The sequence below is a fragment of the Spermophilus citellus genome (genome assembly GCF_964194105.1).
Source record: "Spermophilus citellus genome assembly, chromosome: 4".
NCBI classification, from domain to species: domain Eukaryota; kingdom Metazoa; phylum Chordata; class Mammalia; order Rodentia; family Sciuridae; genus Spermophilus; species Spermophilus citellus.
The window spans coordinates 41721735-41741805 of record NC_138185.1 but is presented as its reverse complement, the minus strand read 5'-3'; the positions used below and the strand labels follow the sequence as shown (position 1 = coordinate 41741805).

At 39.1% G+C, this 20071-nt stretch overlaps 1 protein-coding gene across 4 annotated transcripts in view; it reads left to right on the top strand.

Annotated features, from left to right (window-relative positions):
• The window catches only part of KIF16B (kinesin family member 16B), a 311644-nt gene that overhangs the window by 132476 nt on the left and 159097 nt on the right, over positions 1-20071 (top strand). For all 4 annotated transcript variants that reach the window (XM_081289710.1, XM_081289711.1, XM_081289713.1 and 1 more), the window contains exons 13-14: positions 18304-18423; positions 19238-19289. In XM_081289710.1, coding sequence (XP_081145836.1) covers positions 18304-18423; positions 19238-19289 — 172 coding nt within the window. The remainder of the gene's footprint in view (positions 1-18303; positions 18424-19237; positions 19290-20071) is intronic.

Genomic DNA, 20071 nt, shown 5'->3' with positions numbered 1-20071 from the left:
TGTTTCACACACCAATATATCCCTAATTTAGTAGCTGACAATTAGCAGATGCTCTTTAGCCATTGGTCGAGTGAATCATAGAAGAGGCCAACTGAGGAATGAGGGAGTTATGTCCCATTATTTGTCCTTTTGAGGAATCACAAAATGCACACAGAAGAATAGACATGTTGGTTGTTTGGAGAATACAGACTTATGGCTCAATCCTGGATGCAGAATACCTGGGAGTTTAAAGCAAAACAAAAACAAAAAACAACCTTTTCCCCAGTCCCTTTCCTTGACGTACTCATTTAAAGGACCAGGGATGGGCTTTGGCATAGTACTTTTTGAAAGCTCCTTGGATAATCCACTGGTCTAAGCAGAAGAAACTAGTGAGGTATGAACATAAAGTCACTGGTTTATGTATAACTAAGATCCAAGTAATTAGGCCAGAAGCTGTGGTCAATGCAGAGGAAAGGGCCTCAGTGGATCAGAACAGAGTCCAACTGTTTCCTGAGGGAGGGGAAGGAAAGGTCAGATTGGGAACAGGAGAGCTACTTTTTTCCCTGGAGCAAAGGCTGGGAAATAGAGATGAGCTTGCATATTTTGGTAGGTGAGAAATAAGAGCAGGTCAGCTTTTAGACCAGAGTTAAAGGCCATTGTTATACTGATGCCTTCTGGGATACAACATTCCACTTAAAAGAATCTTTCATTTACTGTCTATATGGTAAAATTTCTACTACATAGGAAATGCCCTTGTAGAATTGTCTGATGAACCCTTCTAGATATTTTCAGCTTCCATTTAGGTCAAATATACTAAAGTACTTGTGATCATAAGATCTTGCTCTACTTAAAAAGTCTAGTTAAATATTAATGTGAGGAAATTTGCTCCTGCATATTTTCACACATAATTTCTTTAATTGGTATTATGTATTTTGCATAATTTAAATACCGACATCTGGATGATTTGCTCAGCAAAGAGGACTGTTTCATCAAAAAGATCTACACAGCATCTTCTCTGAACTGCATGCCAACAGTTAGCGTGTAGTGTTTAAATAAAGAATGATGTTTTTGCAGTGAGAACTCTAGTGGAAATTTAACTGCCCCAAGAGTTTCTGTTCATTAAAAGGACAATATTAATTATATTTACTGGTTGGGGGCTGACTTCCAGTATGCCAGGAATTTTGGTTTGTTAGTACCATAGGGTAGGTGGGAGCCAGATCATTCTCTTCCCAGTTTTGCCCTTGTGAATTTTAGTTACCTTCTGTCAAATGTGCTTCTTTTTACCATAGGCATGATAATTATGAGTTGTTTCAAAGCTATAGAAAAAGCAAGCCTTTTGCATTCCTAGTTCAATTTCTATGATACAGTTGGTGCTGATCCTATATCAACTTAGCAATGCTAGCTACACATTTTTCTAGACATATTAAATTGGGATGCTAGTCATTGAGAATCAAATGTTAACATTTAAGCAAGTTTCCCTTATTAGATTCTAACTTTGGCTATTTTAATTATTGTTTTGGGGTTTAAGAGCTGCTTTTGCCTGGCAAGGAGAATAAAAACAGGACTGATAGAGACAGTCTTGGCCACTTACTGAAACAGAGACTGTTCTGTGGTTTGTTCCTCACTGACCACATCCTGATCGGTCTTCCCTGGGATGAAATGTTGATTTAGACCCACTGTTTGCTTTCTGGAGGGGCAGACAGACAGTAAATCATTGTATGAGATAATTTTGATAGCCTTGAGTGCTCTGAAAATAGTGAACCATGTAGAATATAGAGTGTGCCTGCAAAGGACGTAAACATCATCTGAGTAAGGATCTCATTCGTCTCTCTCACTGGTGTCTCTGATCCCTAAGAGAAGAGGCAGTGTGTGTGTGAAAAGGGCAGATTAACAAGAAGGACAAGCCACGGGCAGCTGGGGTCAAGGGGAATCGCCCAGGTAAACAGAACTACACTTGGAGGGGGGCTTCACAATATGAATGAGGAGCCTCTGTGTCTGGAGTATTGTAAGGCATGTGGAGGGAGGATGAGGTCGGAGGGGTGGGTGGGGAAAAATTAAGTGAGATGTGGAGGCCATCTTAATTCTAAATGCATTGGGAAACCACTATGGGGTTTTACCCCTGGTCTCTTGAGGTTTTGAAAAGATGCCTCTGGCTGCCATATAGTGAATAGATTGTAGGGTAACAAGAGAAGAAGCAGAAAGATCAGTAGAGATTCCAGGTAGAAGAGGGAGCTAGCTGAGACCATCAGTAGAGACAGGAAGTTGTGGGTAATTTAGGCCACATCATGCAAATGGAGCCAGTCTGACTCACTGATGGTCTGGTTGTGTGGTTTGAGACTGAGAGAGAGGTAAAGGGTGACTCCAGGTTGACCCACTTGATTCTTGTTCTCTTTTTCAGCACATGGATTGCTGTCTGCCTTCCCACCTGGGCCTTTTCCTTCTAAGAGCCTAGTTTTAATACAGGCTAATCCCTGGTGCATTTGTTCTTAACTTTCATAAACTGTTATATTTCTTCTTCTTTATTTTAAAACATGATTATGATTCAAATGGTATAATTAACAAAGCCTTTACTTGAAGAATCTTCATTTGAAGATTTGGATGCAATGCTTCTAAGCCTGAACCTTATAAGCTGAGTCTGGGGGGATTCTCAAGTGAAGGATTCTTCTCTATCAGCTTTACAGGGACATAGAACATGCCTGCAAATGCTATTTGTATTCACTCCATCATTCTCTTTGGGGACATATCAAAAATTAAAAAGTTACTTCCTGCAGGATTATGAAGGGCACTCTATCTCTTTTCATTATGGCTTGCTCAGATTTCATGTAGAAAGCACTTTCATAGTCGAGGCAGTTGATTGCTTCATTGACTTCTCAGTCTCAGTAATTTTGGCAACTATTTCATTTCTCTGTTAGGAGATAAAAGTCTTTCTATGTAAAAAATAATACATAAGAAACAATAGTTTTTGGGAAAATGCCAGCTTGTAATATGCTTTTAAGATTTCAGGCTAATTTTTTTTCTTGTGACAAGAAAAGCATTTGTATATTATTTTTTAAAAGTAAGTTACTAGACAACAATTTCCAGTCAAATTAGTGTTTTTTTTTTCTTTAAAAACACACTGTCTACTTACTGAGCTACATGGAAAGTATTACAAGGAAATGTCAGGTTTTTTTTTTTTTCCCTAGCAATAAATCTCTTTTGCATGTATATCAGATTTTCTTGCAACTTTCCAATTTCCATATTTCTCATTAAGAGGAATAAAACAGTTGAAAATGCCTTTTCTTAAGGTCAGTCTTTCTAAACTGTTTGTCACACAGTCCATCTACTTGCAGTGCCTCTTAAGCTCTGTTTCCTTTCTAATACCATTTCCCCTCTCCCTTTATTCCTATTCATCCTACACATCTTTGTCAGATTCAGTCTTCTGACGACTCAGCCAACTTCCATTTTCAGAAGTCTCAGTAGTTTTCCAGTCTTTGAATCAAGTAGTAACCCATCTGCCTGGCTTTCCATACCATGTTTCCAGGTTTATCAGTTCAACTGGATGTCCAGTGGTTCTTTGGGTTTATGCTCATGTTTCCAGCTTAAGAAATATCCCACATCTCAAGCTCCCCCATTTTCCTCCTTTTTTGTAGCTTGTTGAAGATACTATTCTTGACTTCAGTGCTAAAGAGGCATTGGAGGCAACATCATAGATATTCAAGGAAAGGAGTAAATAGTAATAAGTAGCAAAACGAACATATAGGCCTGCAGCAGTGACTATGAAATCATTAAGAGGAAGCAGATGAGGAAGGTCATGTGCTGGCCACTGAGGGAAAGGGGAGATTTAGATGTGATGCTTCTAAGCCTGCACCTCATAAGCTGAGTCTGGGGGGATTCTAAAACCCTCCTCAGCGTCCTTAATCTTGGGAGGAACAATTTGATTTTCCTATTCATATTGAGAAGGAATATCAGTGACTGATGGTGGATCTGGGACAAAGTGAAAGGCAGAATTGATGCTCTCTCGAAGCAAGGCCTGGTGAAACAGAGGGAAGCTTGTGGACTTGCTTCCCTCTCTCTTCCCAAGTAGGAGGAAGGCACCTGGTCAGGGTATTTAACAACTTTTGGTAAAAGAGGGCAGAGCCCAGACACTGAAATAAAGGCTTTACAGTTCCTTAGTTGAAATCCCCTAGCTCTCTGTTGTTGCATCTGGCTAGAGAAAAGTGGGTAGAACTCAGACTTACTCAGCCTTCTAACTGTGAAAGATCCTTTGCAACTGGACAAGGTTCCTGTGTTAGAGCATATGGGATTTTCTGGAAAGATACATCTAAGCATCTGCAAGGTAAAGAAAAGAAGTAGGACCATAATAAACCTAACTGTAGCCATGGGTGAATGGATAGACTGAGAAAAAGAAAGGGAGAGAGGGAGGGAGAGAGAAAGGAAATACGGCATGCAAAAGACAGAAGATTCTAATCTCCATGAAAACAGATCTTAAAGGATAATAATTCCTTACAATTGTTTTATTCAATGGAACAAGTTAATGAGAAACATGAATTCAATAAACAAAGAAAGATGATAATAAAAAGCAGAATGAGATGAAAAAAGGCAGATTGCAGACTAAAGAAAGATTTTGAGGTCGAAACAACATCATTACAGGACTAATAAATAAAATTAGGAACATGGAAGGAAAAGAGTAGATGCCACTGAAAATCAAGTTACTAAGAGAGTAAATGCTGTATAATGTCAGTGAACACAAATGAAATGATCAAGATATTAGAGCAATCAGAAGCTAAAAGATATAAAGGACAAAGCATAATAGAAGAGTAATTGGTGTTACTAAAGTAGACAGTCAACAAATGAAACAGAATATGGAAAATAAAATAAGACAACTTTGTGAAATGAAAGAGTAAATAAAAGAACTGAATCTACAGATAAGGAGAAAATGTTGTTTTCCAGGAAAATGTAGAGTACAAAATGTTCAACACAGATCTATCTGAACCAAGCTGTTGAATTTCAAGGATAAAGGAAAAATTCTTTAAACACCCAGGCAGAAAACCAAATTATCTGTCATAGACTAAAAGTCAGACTAGCTTAATATTTCCTTGAGTAGTATTCAATTTGTGAATCCACAGAGCCATGTCTTCAACATCTCAAGGGAAAGGAAATGTGACCCAACATGTGGCTCCATGTTGACACAGCTGTGATGTCATTCAGGTGTCAAAGGAGGCAAATACTCCCAAACAGGTGCAAACTTGGGTAATGGTGCTTAAAATCAAAACTCGCGTGAACAATTTGTATACACAGTGAATAGCTTGTGAAAAAGAAACATTTCATTGAAATACGACAAATATTTGAGTTTCTTTGCCATCTGTTAAATTTCAATAAAATCACATGCAGTTTTTACTTAATTTAAAAGTAGCTCTGCTACAGGATAATTGTATTTTTTATAGAAGTCTTCCTGTCTGCTTGATATTTTCTCTCCCTCTGGTCATCATGCTGGGTGCTGATTTAACCCACTTGTGACTCCTCCCCCACTTTTGCTAAGTGATTTTTGCTCAGGGTTGCAGAAGTTAAATGCACTTTATAGATGTGAGTCATTGCTAGTTAGTGCAATATATAATTTGCCATAGCATAAATTTCCACAGAAAGATTCCAACATTGAATTTCTGGGTGTTTGTACTAAAAAAAAAAAAATTACACTTAAAAATCACTCATAATAGTACCAAGTAAATAGTACCTATTCAATGATTACTGTATGCCTGCAGCAGCTGTATTCACCAAACATACTCAGTGTGAGGAAATATAATTTCCACTTTTAGAGTTCTCTTAATTAAAGCAGAGCAGACTAATTGCCAATGTTTCCCTAGTTTTTTCAACTCAAATCTAGCTCTAAGGTGGGCTTCCCAAAAGGAAAAAATAAATATATAAGATAGGTTTTTATCTTTGAGTTTTTTTTTTTTTTTTTTGGTTTGGGGAATGGAACCCCAGACCTTATGCATGCTAAACATACATTCTTCCACTAAGCTACATGCCTAACCCAGTTAGTTTCACTTACTCATTTATTCAAGAAAGTCATTGAGTTTTGTAAGGCAACAGTGCTAGATACTAAGGATATAGTTCTGATTAAAAGAATAATTGAGCAGGTAGAATCCTGCTCAATGCAATAATAGTCAGTGTTATTGTTTAAATATGAGGTGTCCCCCAAAAGCTCATGTGTGAGACAGCACAAGACTATTAGAGGTGAAATGATTAGATCATGAAAGGTGTAAACTAATTGGTGAATTAATGCATTGATGGATTAATTCGGCAGTAATTATAAGCTGGTAGGGTGTGGCTGGAGAAAGTAGGTCACTAGGGGTTTATATTTTTTTTTTCTTGGTAAGCAGAAATTTCTCTACTTCCTGATTGCCATGGCCTGGGCTGCTTTCCTCTACCATACCCTTCCACCATGATGTTCTGCCTCACTCTGGGCCCAGAGCAATGGAATTGACCAACCATGGACTGGAAACAGTGAGGCAAAATAAACTTTTTCTCCACTATGTTGTTCTTATTAAGCATATTGGTCACAGTGGCACAAAAGATGACTAAAACGCTTAGTTATGGTGGTTACAAAGGATTCTACTAGTGAGTCAGATTACCCCCAGAATCTAGGCAGCCCTCTTTGCAACTCACCACAGCCCCCAGAATGCAGCATAGGTGATTTTGTGTCAGTCCCAGCACTGGACAAGTGTTTTATTTTATTTTTTTAAATTTTTTTTATTAGTTGCTCAAAACATTACAATAATCTTGACATATCATACATTTGATTCAAATGGGGTATGTAATCTTATTTTTCCACGTGTACAGATTGCAGGAGCACATTGGTTATACAGCCACATTTATAGGGCCATACTAGTGTCTATTGTATTCTGCTACCCTTCCAACCCCCCTCCCCTCCCCTCCCCTGCCCTCTTTCTACCCAATCTACTGTGACACATTTCTCTTTTTTTTCTTCCCCCTCACACCATCTTATATGTAATTTTGCATATCAATGAGGGTCTCCTACCATCTTCCATGCAATTCCCCTTCTCTCTCCCATTCCCATGCACCTCTCATCCCTATTTAATAGTAATCTTCTCATGCTCTTCCTCCCTGCTCTGTTTTGAGTTGCCCCCCTTATATCAAAGAAGACATTCTGCATTTGTTTTTTAGGGATTGGCTAGCTTCACTTAGCATAATTTGCTCTAATGCTATCCATTTCCCTGCAAATGCCATGATTTTGTTATATTCCATTGTGTATAAATGCCACATTTTTTTTATCCATTCATCTATTGAAGGGCATCTGGGTTGGTTCCACAGTCTAGCTATTGTGAATTGGACAAGTGTTTTAAATTCAGGGGTATTTTAACTGAATAAGTGTCTGGAGGTAGAAGGGAAGATTTTTTTTTGGGGGGGGGGCGAGGTATATTGGGAATCTAACCCAGAGGCATTTAACCACTGAGCTACATCCCCAGTCCTTTTTATTTTTTGAGACAGGGTCTCACTAAGTTGCTGAGGGTTTTGCTACATTACTGAGGCTGGCCTTGAACTTGTAATCCTCCTGCCTTAGCCTCCTAAATTGCTGGGATTACAGGTGTGTGCCACCGTGCTCCAGGATGAGTATATTATATGCTAATGTAATGAACATAATATTTATGTTTTGACACTTCTAATCAGTCTATAGTGTCTTTTTTATTCAATTAATTTTGGTTACTGAAAGCTTTGTCTCATTGCAAGATATGTGCAATTCCACTTATTTTCTTTCTTTGGGACCCAGCATGCCAGGAGTTGGGGACAGTGGCCAGCTCTACTATGCTAAGTATTCCGTGTTATCCAAGAGGTGTTTCATAAATTATGTACAACAGTAGATGCCACTCAATAAATATTTTATACGTGATAAGATATTTTTGTCTGAAATTACTTTTTCACTTGAGCAATGATTTAAACCTTCATTCTCAGTTTTATGAGGTGACACTTTTATAATATCTTGTAGTTGAATGCAGCTTGAATGTCATAGAGCTTTAGGGCAGCATTAATCATAAATTCATCTGCCCCCATTCTCAATCTTGAAAAATTTTCTCTTAATTCATGTTTTACCTATTATATGTCTGGAAGAGTGTGTGAGTATATGCTTTATGTGTTTTTGTGTGTGTATCACATTGGGGATTGGTCAGAAAAAATAATGCTTTTGACCTAATGTCTCCAGAGTTATGGATTTGCAGTGCTTTTCAAAGTCTATGAAACTTGCATCAAGGAAGAAAAAAAGTGTTTTTCAGTGGGTGTTTTTTTTTTTTTGAGAACATTAAACTAAACTTGGATGTAGTCCAAAGCAATTTGTCTAGTTTGAATAGGAACTGTTATAGTTTAAAATATTGCCTTTTTTTATGGGGTGGGGGAGGGATGGTTTATTGTCCACTTTTTTTTCAGAAGGAAAATACATATGCCTCTGGACTTATGAGAATAATCACTTTCCTTTTTATATGGACCTAGAAGCCTGAAATAATTCATTGCCACGGGGCTACTTAGCTTGCGTGCACTATTCTAGAAGTTCAGAGAGACCAGACCTTCCAATAGGGGCATTGTTTCATGAAATGGAGCTGTGTGATTAAATTCTCTACTATAATATATATCTTTGAAAAAGAAATCACGTACTTCCCACTTTTGCTTGAATTTCATGGGCAGGAAGAAAAGCATGAATTCTACTGATGTCTGAGAGGTAGGAGTAGGGGTTGTTTTATGTAGAGTGCTCATTTTAGCCAAGATTTGCAGAGGCCTCAGGATAGTAAATCAAGGTTACTGAAGTCTCTGACCTCTGATCCTGAGCTTCTGAGCCATGGAATGAGAGCTGGCTGATAAGAGAAGTAATTGAAGAACAATGATACGCTTCATTTCCTTTTCTTGAATCTAAGTTATGCAGTGGTCATTTTCTCTGTATCTATTTAATGGTTGTTAAATTAAATTGCTTTCTTTCAAGTGGTGCTTTTTATGTGTGTATTTTTTTTAAACCATCTTTTTTTTTTTTTTTTGCCACTTCATTTCATCGCCTTCATTCTATTGACTCCAGGTCTGTGGGTGTGCATTTGAGACTTAAATATCTGTAGAGACCCTTTATCTCTTCACTGCCCACTCCTAGAATCTCATAGGAGCTCCGTTGTCTGCAAGATTTGAGTTTTGCTTTGACACTGGCTTGAGAAATTCTGACTCTTTTACCAAAGGAATGGCAGATTGCATGTTGTTTGAATATTTAAATGACACCAAAATATGTTATTCCATGCTAGGAATGTAAGGAATAGCAATTATGTTTTGTGCAGTTCTGAGATATAGAGATGAGCCTTGGTCATTGTTGTCCTATGGTGGGTGGCCGGGGAGAGGTTCACCAGAAATGTGCATAACCAGAAGCCCTGGTTGATAGCTTGGAACATGCTCCTTTTTGCTCCATAGTCACTGAGCACACTGTCATGCTCTTAGGTGTGACTCAGTCTGAATTCATCAGAGTTCAACATCAAGACTGAAATTTTACCTTTGGTCTCTGGAATGTGTCTTCTTCCCAACTTGGACTTCCCTAAAAACCTGATTTTGGAAATCTTTTATTTTGGGCCAGTTGGGTTTGATGTTAAGATATGGCCCTTTCCCTGAGGGGTCACACTAGTAAATTCTCTGAATTCCATGGATCTATCAACTCATTCATTTGGCAAATATTAGTTGAGGAGTTTCTACATGTGTAATAATTGCTAAGAAGAGATACAAATCAGCATGTGGAAGGTGGGTACTTGCTGTTTTGTATGGGGCAATAGGTAAGGTGTCTTTGAGCAGAGACCTGAAGGTAGTGATGGGTCAAATTATGTATGTATCTAAGGAAGCACTTTTCATTTATTTATTTATTTATTTATTTTTTAATATTTATTTTTTATTTTTTATTTTTTTCTTATTGATTGTTCAAAACATTACAGAGCTCATGATATATCATCTTTCATACATTAGACTCAATTGGGTTTTGAACTCCCATTTTTACCCCAAATACAGATTGCAGAATCACAACTGTTACATACTCACATTATTACATAATGGCATATTAGTGACTGTTGTATTCTGCTACCTTTCCTATCCCCTACTATCCCCCCTCCTCTCCCCTCCCCTCCCATCTTCCCTCTCTACCTCCTCTGCTGTTGTTCAATTCTCTCCCCTTTTTCCCCCCCTCCCCCTTGCCCCTCACAACCTCTTATAATTTTGTGTATCATTGAAAGTCTCCTACCATTTCCATATGCTTTCCCTTCTCTCTCCCTTTCTCTCCCCCCATTCGTCTTTGTTTACTATTAGTCTTTTCCTCATGCTCTTCCTTCCTGTTCTGTTCTTAGTTGCTCTCTTTATATCAAAGAAGACATTTGGCATTTGTTTTTTAGGGCTTGGCTAGCTTCACTTAGCATAATCTGCTCTAATGCCATCCATTTCCCTGAAAATTCTATGATTTTGTCATTTCTTAGTGCTGCATAATACTCCATTGTGTATAGATGCCACATTTTTTTTATCCATTCATCTATTGAAGGGCATCTAGGTTGGTTCCACAGTCTAGCTATTGTGAATTGTGCCGCTATAATCATTGATGTGGCCGTATCCCTATAGTGCGCTCTTTTAAGGTCCTCAGGGAATAGTCCGAGAAGGGCGATAGCTGGGTAGAATGGTGGATCCATTCCCAGCTTTCCCAGGAATCTTCATACTGCTTTCCAAATTGGCCTCACCATTTTGCAGTCCCACCAGCAGTGTACAAGTGTACCCTTTTCCCCACATCCTCGCCAACACTTATTGTTGTTTGACTTCATAATGGCTGCCAACCTTACTGGAGTGAGATGGTATCTTAGGGTGGTTTTGATTTGCATTTCTCTGATTGCTAGAGATGGTGAGCATTTTTTCATGTACTTGTTGATTGATTGTATGTCCTCCTCTGAGAAGTGTCTGTTCAGGTCCTTGGCCCATTTGTTGATTGGGTTGTTTGTTATCTTATTGTTTAATTTTTTGAGTTCTTTGTACATTCTGGATATTAGGGCTCTATCTGAGGTGTGAGGGGTAAAAATTTGTTCCCATGATGTAGGCTCTCTATTTACCTCTTTTATTGTTTCTCTTGCTGAGAAAAAACTTTCTAGTTTAAGTAAGTCCCATTTGTTGATTCTTGTTATTAACTCTTGTGCTATGGGCGTCCTATTAAGGAATTTGGAGCCTGACCCCACAATATGTAGATCGGAGCCAACTTTTTCTTCTATCAGACGCACCGTCTCTGATTTGATATCTAGCTCCTTGATCCATTTTGAGTTAACTTTTGTGGATGGCGAGAGAAAGGGATTCAACTTCATTTTGTTGCATATGGATTTCCAATTTTCCCAGCACCATTTGTTGAAGATGCTATCCTTCCTCCATTGCATGCTTTTAGCCCCTTTATCAAACATAAGATAGTTGTAACTTTGTGGATTAGTCTCTGTGTCCTCTATTCTGTACCATTGGTCCACCTGCCTGTTTTGGTACCAGTACCATGCTGTTTTTGTTACTATTGCTTTGTAGTACAGTTTGAACTCTGGTATCGCTATACCTCCAGATTCACTCTTCCTGCTTAGAATTGCTTTTGCTATTCTGGGTCTTTTGTCTTTCCATATGAATTTCATGATTGCTTTATCTATTTCAACAAGAAATGCCGTTGGGATTTTAATTGGCATCGCGTTAAACCTGTAGAGAACTTTGGGTAATATCGCCATTTTGATGATGTTAGTTCTGCCTATCCATGAACCGGATACATTTTTCCATCTTCTGAGATCTTCTTCTATCTCTCTCTTTAGGGTTCTGTAGTTTTCATTGTATAGATCTTTCACCTCTTTTGTTAGGTTGATTCCCAAGTATCTTATTTTCTTTGAGGATATTGTGAATGGAGTGTTTTCCTTATTTCCATTTCAGAGGTTTTGTTGTTGATATACAGGAATGCCTTTGATTTATGCGTGTTGATTTTATATCCTGCTACTTTGCTGAATTCATTTATTAACTCTAGCAGCTTCTTTGTAGACCCTTTTGGGTCTGTTAGGTATATTATCATGTCATCCGCAAATAGCGATAATTTAATTTCTTCTTTTTCTATTTTTATGCCTTTAATTTCTTTTGTCTGTCTAATTGCTCTGGCTAGTACTTCGAGAACTAAATTGAATAGAAGTGGTAATAGAGGGCATCCCTGTCTTGTTCCAGATTTTAGAGGGAATGCCTTCAGTTTTTCTCCGTTTAGGATGATGCTAGCCTGAGGTTTAGCATATATAGCTTTTACAATGTTGAGGTAAGTTCCTGTTATCCCTAGTTTTTCTAGTGTTTTGCACATAAAGGGATGCTGTACTTTGTCAAATGCTTTTTCTGCATCTATTGAGATGATCATATGGTTCTTGTGTTTAAGTCTGTTGATGTGGTGAATAGCATTTATTGATTTCCATATATTGAACCAGCCTTGCATCCCAGGGATGAATCCTACTTGATCATGGTGCACAAGTTTTTTGATATGTTTTTGTATTCGATTCGCCAGAATTTTATTGAGAATTTTCGCATCCAAGTTCATTAGAGATATTGGTCTGTAGTTTTCTTTCTTTGAAGTGTCTTTGTGTGGTTTTGGGATCACAGTGATGTTGGCCTCATAGAATGAATTTGGAAGAGCTCCTTCTTTTTCTATTTCTTGAAATAGCTTGAAAAGTATTGGTATTAATTCTTCTTTGAAGGTTTTGTAGAACTCTGCTCTATACCCATCCGGTCCAGGGCTTTTCTTGGTTGGTAGTCTTTTGATGGCTTCTTCTATTTCTTCCTTTGTTATTTGTCTGTTTAAATTGTGTGTGTCTTCCTGTCTCAATCTGGGCAGATCATATGCCTTAAGAAACTTATCGATATCTTCACTATCTTCTATTTTATTGGAATATAGGGTTTCAAAATACTTTCTAATTATCTTCTGTATTTCTGTAGTGTCTGTTGTGATATTTATTGCCTTTTTCATCCCGTATGTTGGTAATTTGAGTTCTCTCTCTTCTTCTCTTCGTTAGCATGGCTAAGGGCCTGTCTATCTTATTTATTTTTTCAAAGAACCAACTTTTAGTTTTATCAATTTTTTCAATGGTTTTTTTTTTGTTTCAGTTTTGTTGATTTCTGCTCTAATTTTAATTATTTCTTGTCTTCTACTACATTTGCTGTTGTTTTGCTCTTCCTTTTCTAGGTTTTTAAGGTATAGTGTGAGTTCATTTATTTGTTGGTTATTTCTTTTTTTGAGGAAAGAACTCCAAGAAATGAATTTTCCTCTTAAAACTGCTTTCATTGTGTCCCATAGATTCCGGTATGTTGTGTCTGTATTATCATTTGTCTCTAAGAATTTTTTCATCTCCTCCTTTATGTCTTCTGTAACCCATTGATCATTCAGTAACATATTGTTCATTTTCCATGTGATGTAGGATTTTCCCTTCCTTCTTTTATCATTGATTTCCAATTTCATTCCATTGTGTTCAGATATGGTGCATGGTATTATCTCCACGCCTTTATACTTACTAAGCGTTGCCTTATGGCATAATATATGGTCTATCTTTGAGTAGGATCCATGTGCTGCTGAGAAGAACGTGTATCCACTTGATGATGGTTGATATATTCTATATATGTCGGTTAAGTCTAGGTTATTGATTGTGCTGTTGAGTTCTATAGTTTCTTTATTCAGTTTTTGTCTAGAGGATTTTTCTAATGGCGAGAGCGGTGTGTTGATGTCACCCATAATTATTGTGTTGTGGTCTATTTGATTCTTGAACTTGAGGAGAGTTTGTTTTATGAACGTTGCAGCTCCATTGTTTGGTGCATACAAATTGATAATTGTTATGTCTTGTTGGTGGATGGTTCCTTTTAACAGGATATAGTGTCCTTCTTTATTCTTCTTGATTAACTTAGGTTTAAAGTTGATTTTATTCGATATGAGTATGGCCACTCCTGCTTGCTTCCGAGGGCCATGTGAGTGGTATGATTTTTCCCAACCTTTTACCTTCAGCCTGTGTATGTCTTTTCCTATCATATGAGTCTCTTGAAGGCAGCATATTGTTGGATATGTTTTTTTGATCCAGGTTACTAGCCTATGTCTCTTGATTGGTGAGTTTAGACCATTAACATTTAAGGTTACAATTGAGATATGATTTGTACTTCCAGTCATGCTTCTTTATTTATTTATTTTAGTTTTGCTGGTTTTACTTTTTGGTTATTTTCCTCCCCCTTTATTGAGACACCTCCTGCTGTTAGTTTTGGGCATTATTTTTCAATTCCTCTTCTTGTAGTATTTTGCTCAAAATGCTTTGCAGTGCTGGTTTTCTTGCTGCAAATTCTGTTAGCTTTTGTTTATCGTGAAAGATTTTAATTTCATTGTGAAATCTGAAGCTTAATTTTGGTGGATACAGTATTCTTGGTTGGAATCCATTATTTTTCAGCGTTTGAAATACATTGTTCCAGGATCTTCTTGCTTTCAAAGTCTGTGATAAGAAATCATTCGTTAACCTAATTGGTTTACCCCTGAATGTAATCTGCCTCTTTTCTCTTGTAGCTTTTAATATTCTCTCCTTGTTCTGTACGTTGGCTATCTTCATAATTATATGTCTTGGAGTTGGTCTATTATGGTTTTGAATGTTTGGGGTCCTGTAGGCTTCCAGGATTTGGCAGTCCATTTCATCTTTCATCTCTGGGAAGTTTTCTAGAATTATTTCATTTAATATGCTGTCCATTCCTTTGGTTTGAGTCTCTGTGCCTTCTTCTATCCCGATGACCCTCAAATTTGGTTTTTTTATGACATCCCATATCTCTTGAGTAGATTGCTCATGCGATTTAAGCATCTTTTCTGTGTTGATTATATTCTTTTCAAGTTGATAAACCTTGTCTTCATTATCTGATGTTCTGACTTCTACTTGATCAAGTCTGTTTGTAATATTCTCGTTTGAGTTTTTAATTTGGTTTATATTTTCCTGCAATTCTAGGATTATTGTTTGATTTTTTTTTAAGATCTCTATCTCCTGGTAGAGCTCGTTCTTTGCCATTTGAATTTGTTTGTTTAATTTGTTTTCAAAATATACTTTTAGTGCTTGGACTTGCTGTCTCATGTCTTCCCTAATATTCCTTTCCATTTGAGTTAGGTAGGCCTTGAGTTCATTCCCTATCTCTGCTTCTGATGTTTCTATGTCCTCCTGTAGAATTAAGTTGTCCTGTATTGTTTGTACTCCTTTTTTCCCTTGTTTTCTCATGTTGTCCACATTACTTTCCAGCTCTATTTGATTGCCGTGTTTCTGCTCTCTTCTATAGATTTGTTTTGGTTCTGTATTACTCTGTTGTTTCTTCTTTGTGTTGTTAAACTGTGCCTGCTAACGTGGATTCTGCTGGGAAGGAATTCCGATGGCCAAGCTCCAGTGACGTCACTACTCTGTTATGACGGGCCCCAGGCTCCTTGCTGGGGTGTCCTAATGGGGCTGTGTGACTGGACTGTCTCTGTTTGGTTTCAGCTCCCCGTCGAGGCAGGCGGGCAGTCTCCAGCCGGCCAGTATCTCAGGCAGCAGGCAGGTGATCGGTCGCCGGCGGGGGAGTGGACTTCAGCCACCCAGTCGCGCGCGAAGCGGGCCGGCTGTCACCGGTGGGTGGGCGTTCTCTAGGCACCCCATCCTGTGGTCAGTAGCCGGCGGGCGGGCGTTCTCCTACCACCCAGTTACGCGGGAAGTGGGTGAACTGTCGCCGGCAGGCCTGCGGTTTCCAGCCGCCCAGTCGCGAGGGCCTGGCCTCTAGTCCCCTAGTTTCTCCTGCTAGTCTTGGTTTCTCCTGCTAGACCAGATTTCCCCCGAGTGATGGCTCTCGGCAGTTCAAACTGTACTCTGGACCTGCCGTTTGTTGGGTGTGGAGGGTGTCTATTGGGGACCCCGGCACTCTATTGTTTTGTTCCCGTTGTGGGGGATAGAACTGTACCGCTTCCTTCCCCCTCTGAAATCCCGTACTCAGTCCGGGGGTCAGTGCGGGCTCATCCAGCAGGATTCCACAGAATTGCAGCCACTTTTCTCCCTGCTTGCTAATTAATTATTTCTCTGTGGCGCCCTGCCTTCTGTAGCCGTGGGGAAGGCTGCGCGAATCAGTCAGCCTGGATCCCCGGGGTCGCACAATTGGCTATTGGGATCCCTGGCACTCTATCGTTTTGATTTTTTCTGCTTGCCCCTCCCCCAGCGCTGGCTAGGCAGGTTTCGTTTTGGCTGCTGATGGGAGGGGGAGTTGAAGGTCAGGTGTCTCTAGTTTTCCCCTAGTCTTTATTCGGGCTCACTCTGATACTCCCTCCCCCGGAAAGCCTAAGAGAGCCTAGGAGACACAGACCTGTTTTATTGTTGCAGTCTATCGGAGAGTGGCGGTGGATACTTCAGCTCTCCAAGATGGTGGCCGCTGATTGCCTCGGAGGAGTTTCTGTTGTGGGGGACGGGACTGTATCGCTTCCTTCCCCGTCTGAAATCCCGTACTCAGCCGGGGGTCAGTGCGGGCTTGGCCGGCGGAGTTCCACCGAATGGCAGCTACTTTCCTCCCTGCTTGCTAATTAATTGCTTCTCTGCGGCGTCCCGCCTTCTGTAGCCGCGGGGCAGGCCGGGCGAATCAGTCAGCCCGGATCCCCGGGGTCGCACAATTGCCTATTCAGGAAGCACTTTTCAACTGGGGCCAATTTTGTCCCCCAGGGGGACATTTGGCAATGTCTGGTTTTTAGTTGTCACCACTTTGGGGGAGGGTGGTTTGTTACTAGCATTTAGTGGATAGTGGCCAGGGATTCTGCTAAATATCCACTAGTACACGAGAATAAAGAAATTATAAATGTCAATTTTGTGGAGATTAAGAGACCCTGCTCTCAGGGAAGAGAGGGATAGCAATGACAAAAGAAACTGTAGTCAAAAAAGCAGAAGTAAAAGTGTGATTCAAGCCTTAAGATGGGGCAGGCTGGCAAATTTGAGGAGCAGCAAAGTATCATGGCTCCTAGATAGGAGTGAGCAAGGTGGGGAAGGGCAGTGATGGAAGACAAATGCAGGTTAGGGGGTGATGAGAGCATTTGAGCTTGTAAAACATTATGAAAACTTGGGCTTGTATCTCAGTGAAACTGGAGGTGATTTAAGGGATCTGAGCAAAAGAGTAACCTGCTTTGTTATCTCTTTGGCTCCTGGGTTATGCATATATTACATGGGGTATAAGTGATTGCCTGGGTTGTTGCAGTAATTCAGATGAAATATGATGATTTGGGCCAGGGTGAAGTGGTGCAGGTGGTTTGGTATTACTAACTAGATATGAAGCATATTTTGAAAGTAGGAATCAATACTGTAGACATAGGGTTTAGAGAAAGAAAGAAAGCAAAGTAAAGCCCTGGTTTTTGGTTCAAGGTCGGCATTTACTGAGATGTGGTAGTCTACAGGTTTGTGTTGTATTTCTTAATGTGTTAAGTTTGAGCTGCCTGTTTGAAATCCCCACAGATGTATTGAATAGGAGATACACATACATAAGTATAGAATCTAAGGGAGAGATCTTCCTTGGCAGTTTTGAGAGTCCAGTATGTGCATGGCAGCTAGAGTCAAGAGTCAGGATGAGATAAAGGGTGTCAGTGTAGGTAGAGGTCTAAAACCACCTCCTGGGTTCAAAAGAGAGAGTGGGAAGAACTTGGAGAGCCACATGTGTAAGGAAATTTGACCGGTGATTTTCTCTCATAGGGCATGGAGATATTGGTGGTAGTTAGAGGGAGAGGTAGGGCCAACGGAGGTGATCAGGATAGTGGTTGTTGGTGGGAGAGCTATAGCAGATTTGTATGTGTGCGAGAATGATCCAGTAGGTGGGAGAAGTTGCTGATTCAGGAGACTGAGGTCACCTGTGGTACAGGGATACCTAATGCACAGGCAAGGGTTGCTCTCAAGAATACACATAGTTCACCATAGTAACTAGAGAGAAAAACATGCAGTTAAGGAAACTTCCAGAATTTAAGTGATGCAGAGGTTCTGAAGAAGGAAGAAAGATTACTTTGTAGTAATCTTTCAGGGTGATCCTGAAATCTTTCCTAAGGAAAATGGGCTGTGAGATTGCCCTTGAAAAGTTATATATCACGTTATAAGCCTAATTAATTTTAAATTGAGCTTTTTATTTATATGTTTCAGGTTCACTTTGCTTACCACCTGCCAGGATTTCAACATGAAGTTTAAAGTCCATTTTTCTTGCAGTTTTTTAATAAGAAATAAGACATCAATTAACAATGTAAGGAATATGAAATATGATGTTCTCTTTCACCAAAGTAACCTTTTCCTTTTCTCCCGATTTCAGGAACAAACTCTAGCTCTTAGGAAGGAGGGGATTGGAGTTGTTTTGGATTCTGAACTGCCTCATTTGATTGGCATTGATGATGACCTTCTGAGTACTGGAATCATCTTATATCACTTGAAGGTAGAAACTGCTTAAGTGGAACATTCTCATTTTGCTTCCAGTTTTCCCTTTAGAAGCTAGCAAGGTTTATTATAATGCTTTATGGCCATGAATACAACTATTAAATTAAAGAATATACAACAAGTTCTTGAGCCCTTTGGGGAATTTCAGCAGTTCACTGGTATTCTCTGGTACTTGAAGTTCCCATGTTTATGTAGTTCTGAAGTTAAATGATGAGTCATTCATTTTGGCCTCTGCTTTAGAGAGTCAGGAAAAGGGAAGTGAGGAACAAAAAGGTAGAAAGAGGAAGAAAAGTTACAAGCTCCTATAATTGGAGTTTGTTTTATATACAGTTTTCTGGTTCCTAGTTGTAATTATAAAATTGTGTGGCCCATTGTTGGACTTGGTTCCAAGGAGGTTAATCATGTCTGAATGGCAGAGTTCCATGTCAGAATCAATGGCTGTCTCTGTGATCTTGAATTTAATGCTGTCTTTAGGAGAATGGTACTGTACTGGAGTTTTGTGGCCTTCTCATGTACCATATCTTTAGATGCAAAGAAACCCCCTGGACTCTGGAGGAGAAGCTCCCTAGATCAGGAACATTGATGAAATTGCTGATGCTAGCAAATTATTGATACATGCCAAGATGGAAGCCTAACCATTGCTAAGTTATCATTTTCTGGATCCCCCACTGCAGTATTGTTGCAGAGACTGAGCCATGATTGCACTGAGGCCTACCCCAGCATTGTTCATCAGGTTGCCTGGGCTTAAATGGAAAGTGGACAAACCCTTCTCTTGTTTTCACTAATAAGTGTTCTTTGACTTTTCTTCCCAGGAAGGTCAGACATATGTTGGTAGAGAAGATGCTTCAACAGAGCAGGATATTGGTAATACTTTATTATCTCTTCTCAATGATTTTTTAAAAATCATATTTAATTAAGAACCTTCTTTTGAGTGACTGACGTTGTAGTAATTATAAAAAAGAACAAATAAAATATTGGTCATAATATGTATCTGTAATTTTGATCACAACTCAGATGAATAACATAGAACAATTAATTTAGTAAATAAATGGAGCTATAAAACCTTCCTGTCATCCTACATATATTTTCTACTCTTTTAAATTTATTTAAATCCATTTATACTTATCCCAGGGGGATAGCAGTTAATGAAAATATACTAACAGACACAGATAAAAGATCTAAGTCCTTTTCAAGGAAAGATATAGACACATAAATACAGTTATCTCATACTAGGCAAAGGCACCAAAAACATGCATTGGAGAAAAGATAGCCTCTTCAACAAATTCCTAAGTTCCTGATCCACTTTGAGTTAGAGTTTTGTGCATTGTGAGAGACAGGGAGAACTGGAAATTCATATGCAGCAAAATGAAAAACTAAACCCCTGTCTCTCTCCATGCACAAAACTCAACTCAAAGTGGATCAGGAACTTAGGAATTAGACCAGAGACCCTGCATCTAACTGAGGAAAAAGTAGGCCCATCTTCATCACGTTGGATTAGGCCCTGATTTCCTTAACAAGACTCCTAAAGTGCAGGAAATAAAATCAAGAATTAATAAGTGAGATGGACCTGATTTCTTGAAAAGCATAAACTATTAAGGCAGGCCTAGCGTATTCCTATGTGTATTTACTATTTACTTTGAGCCTGG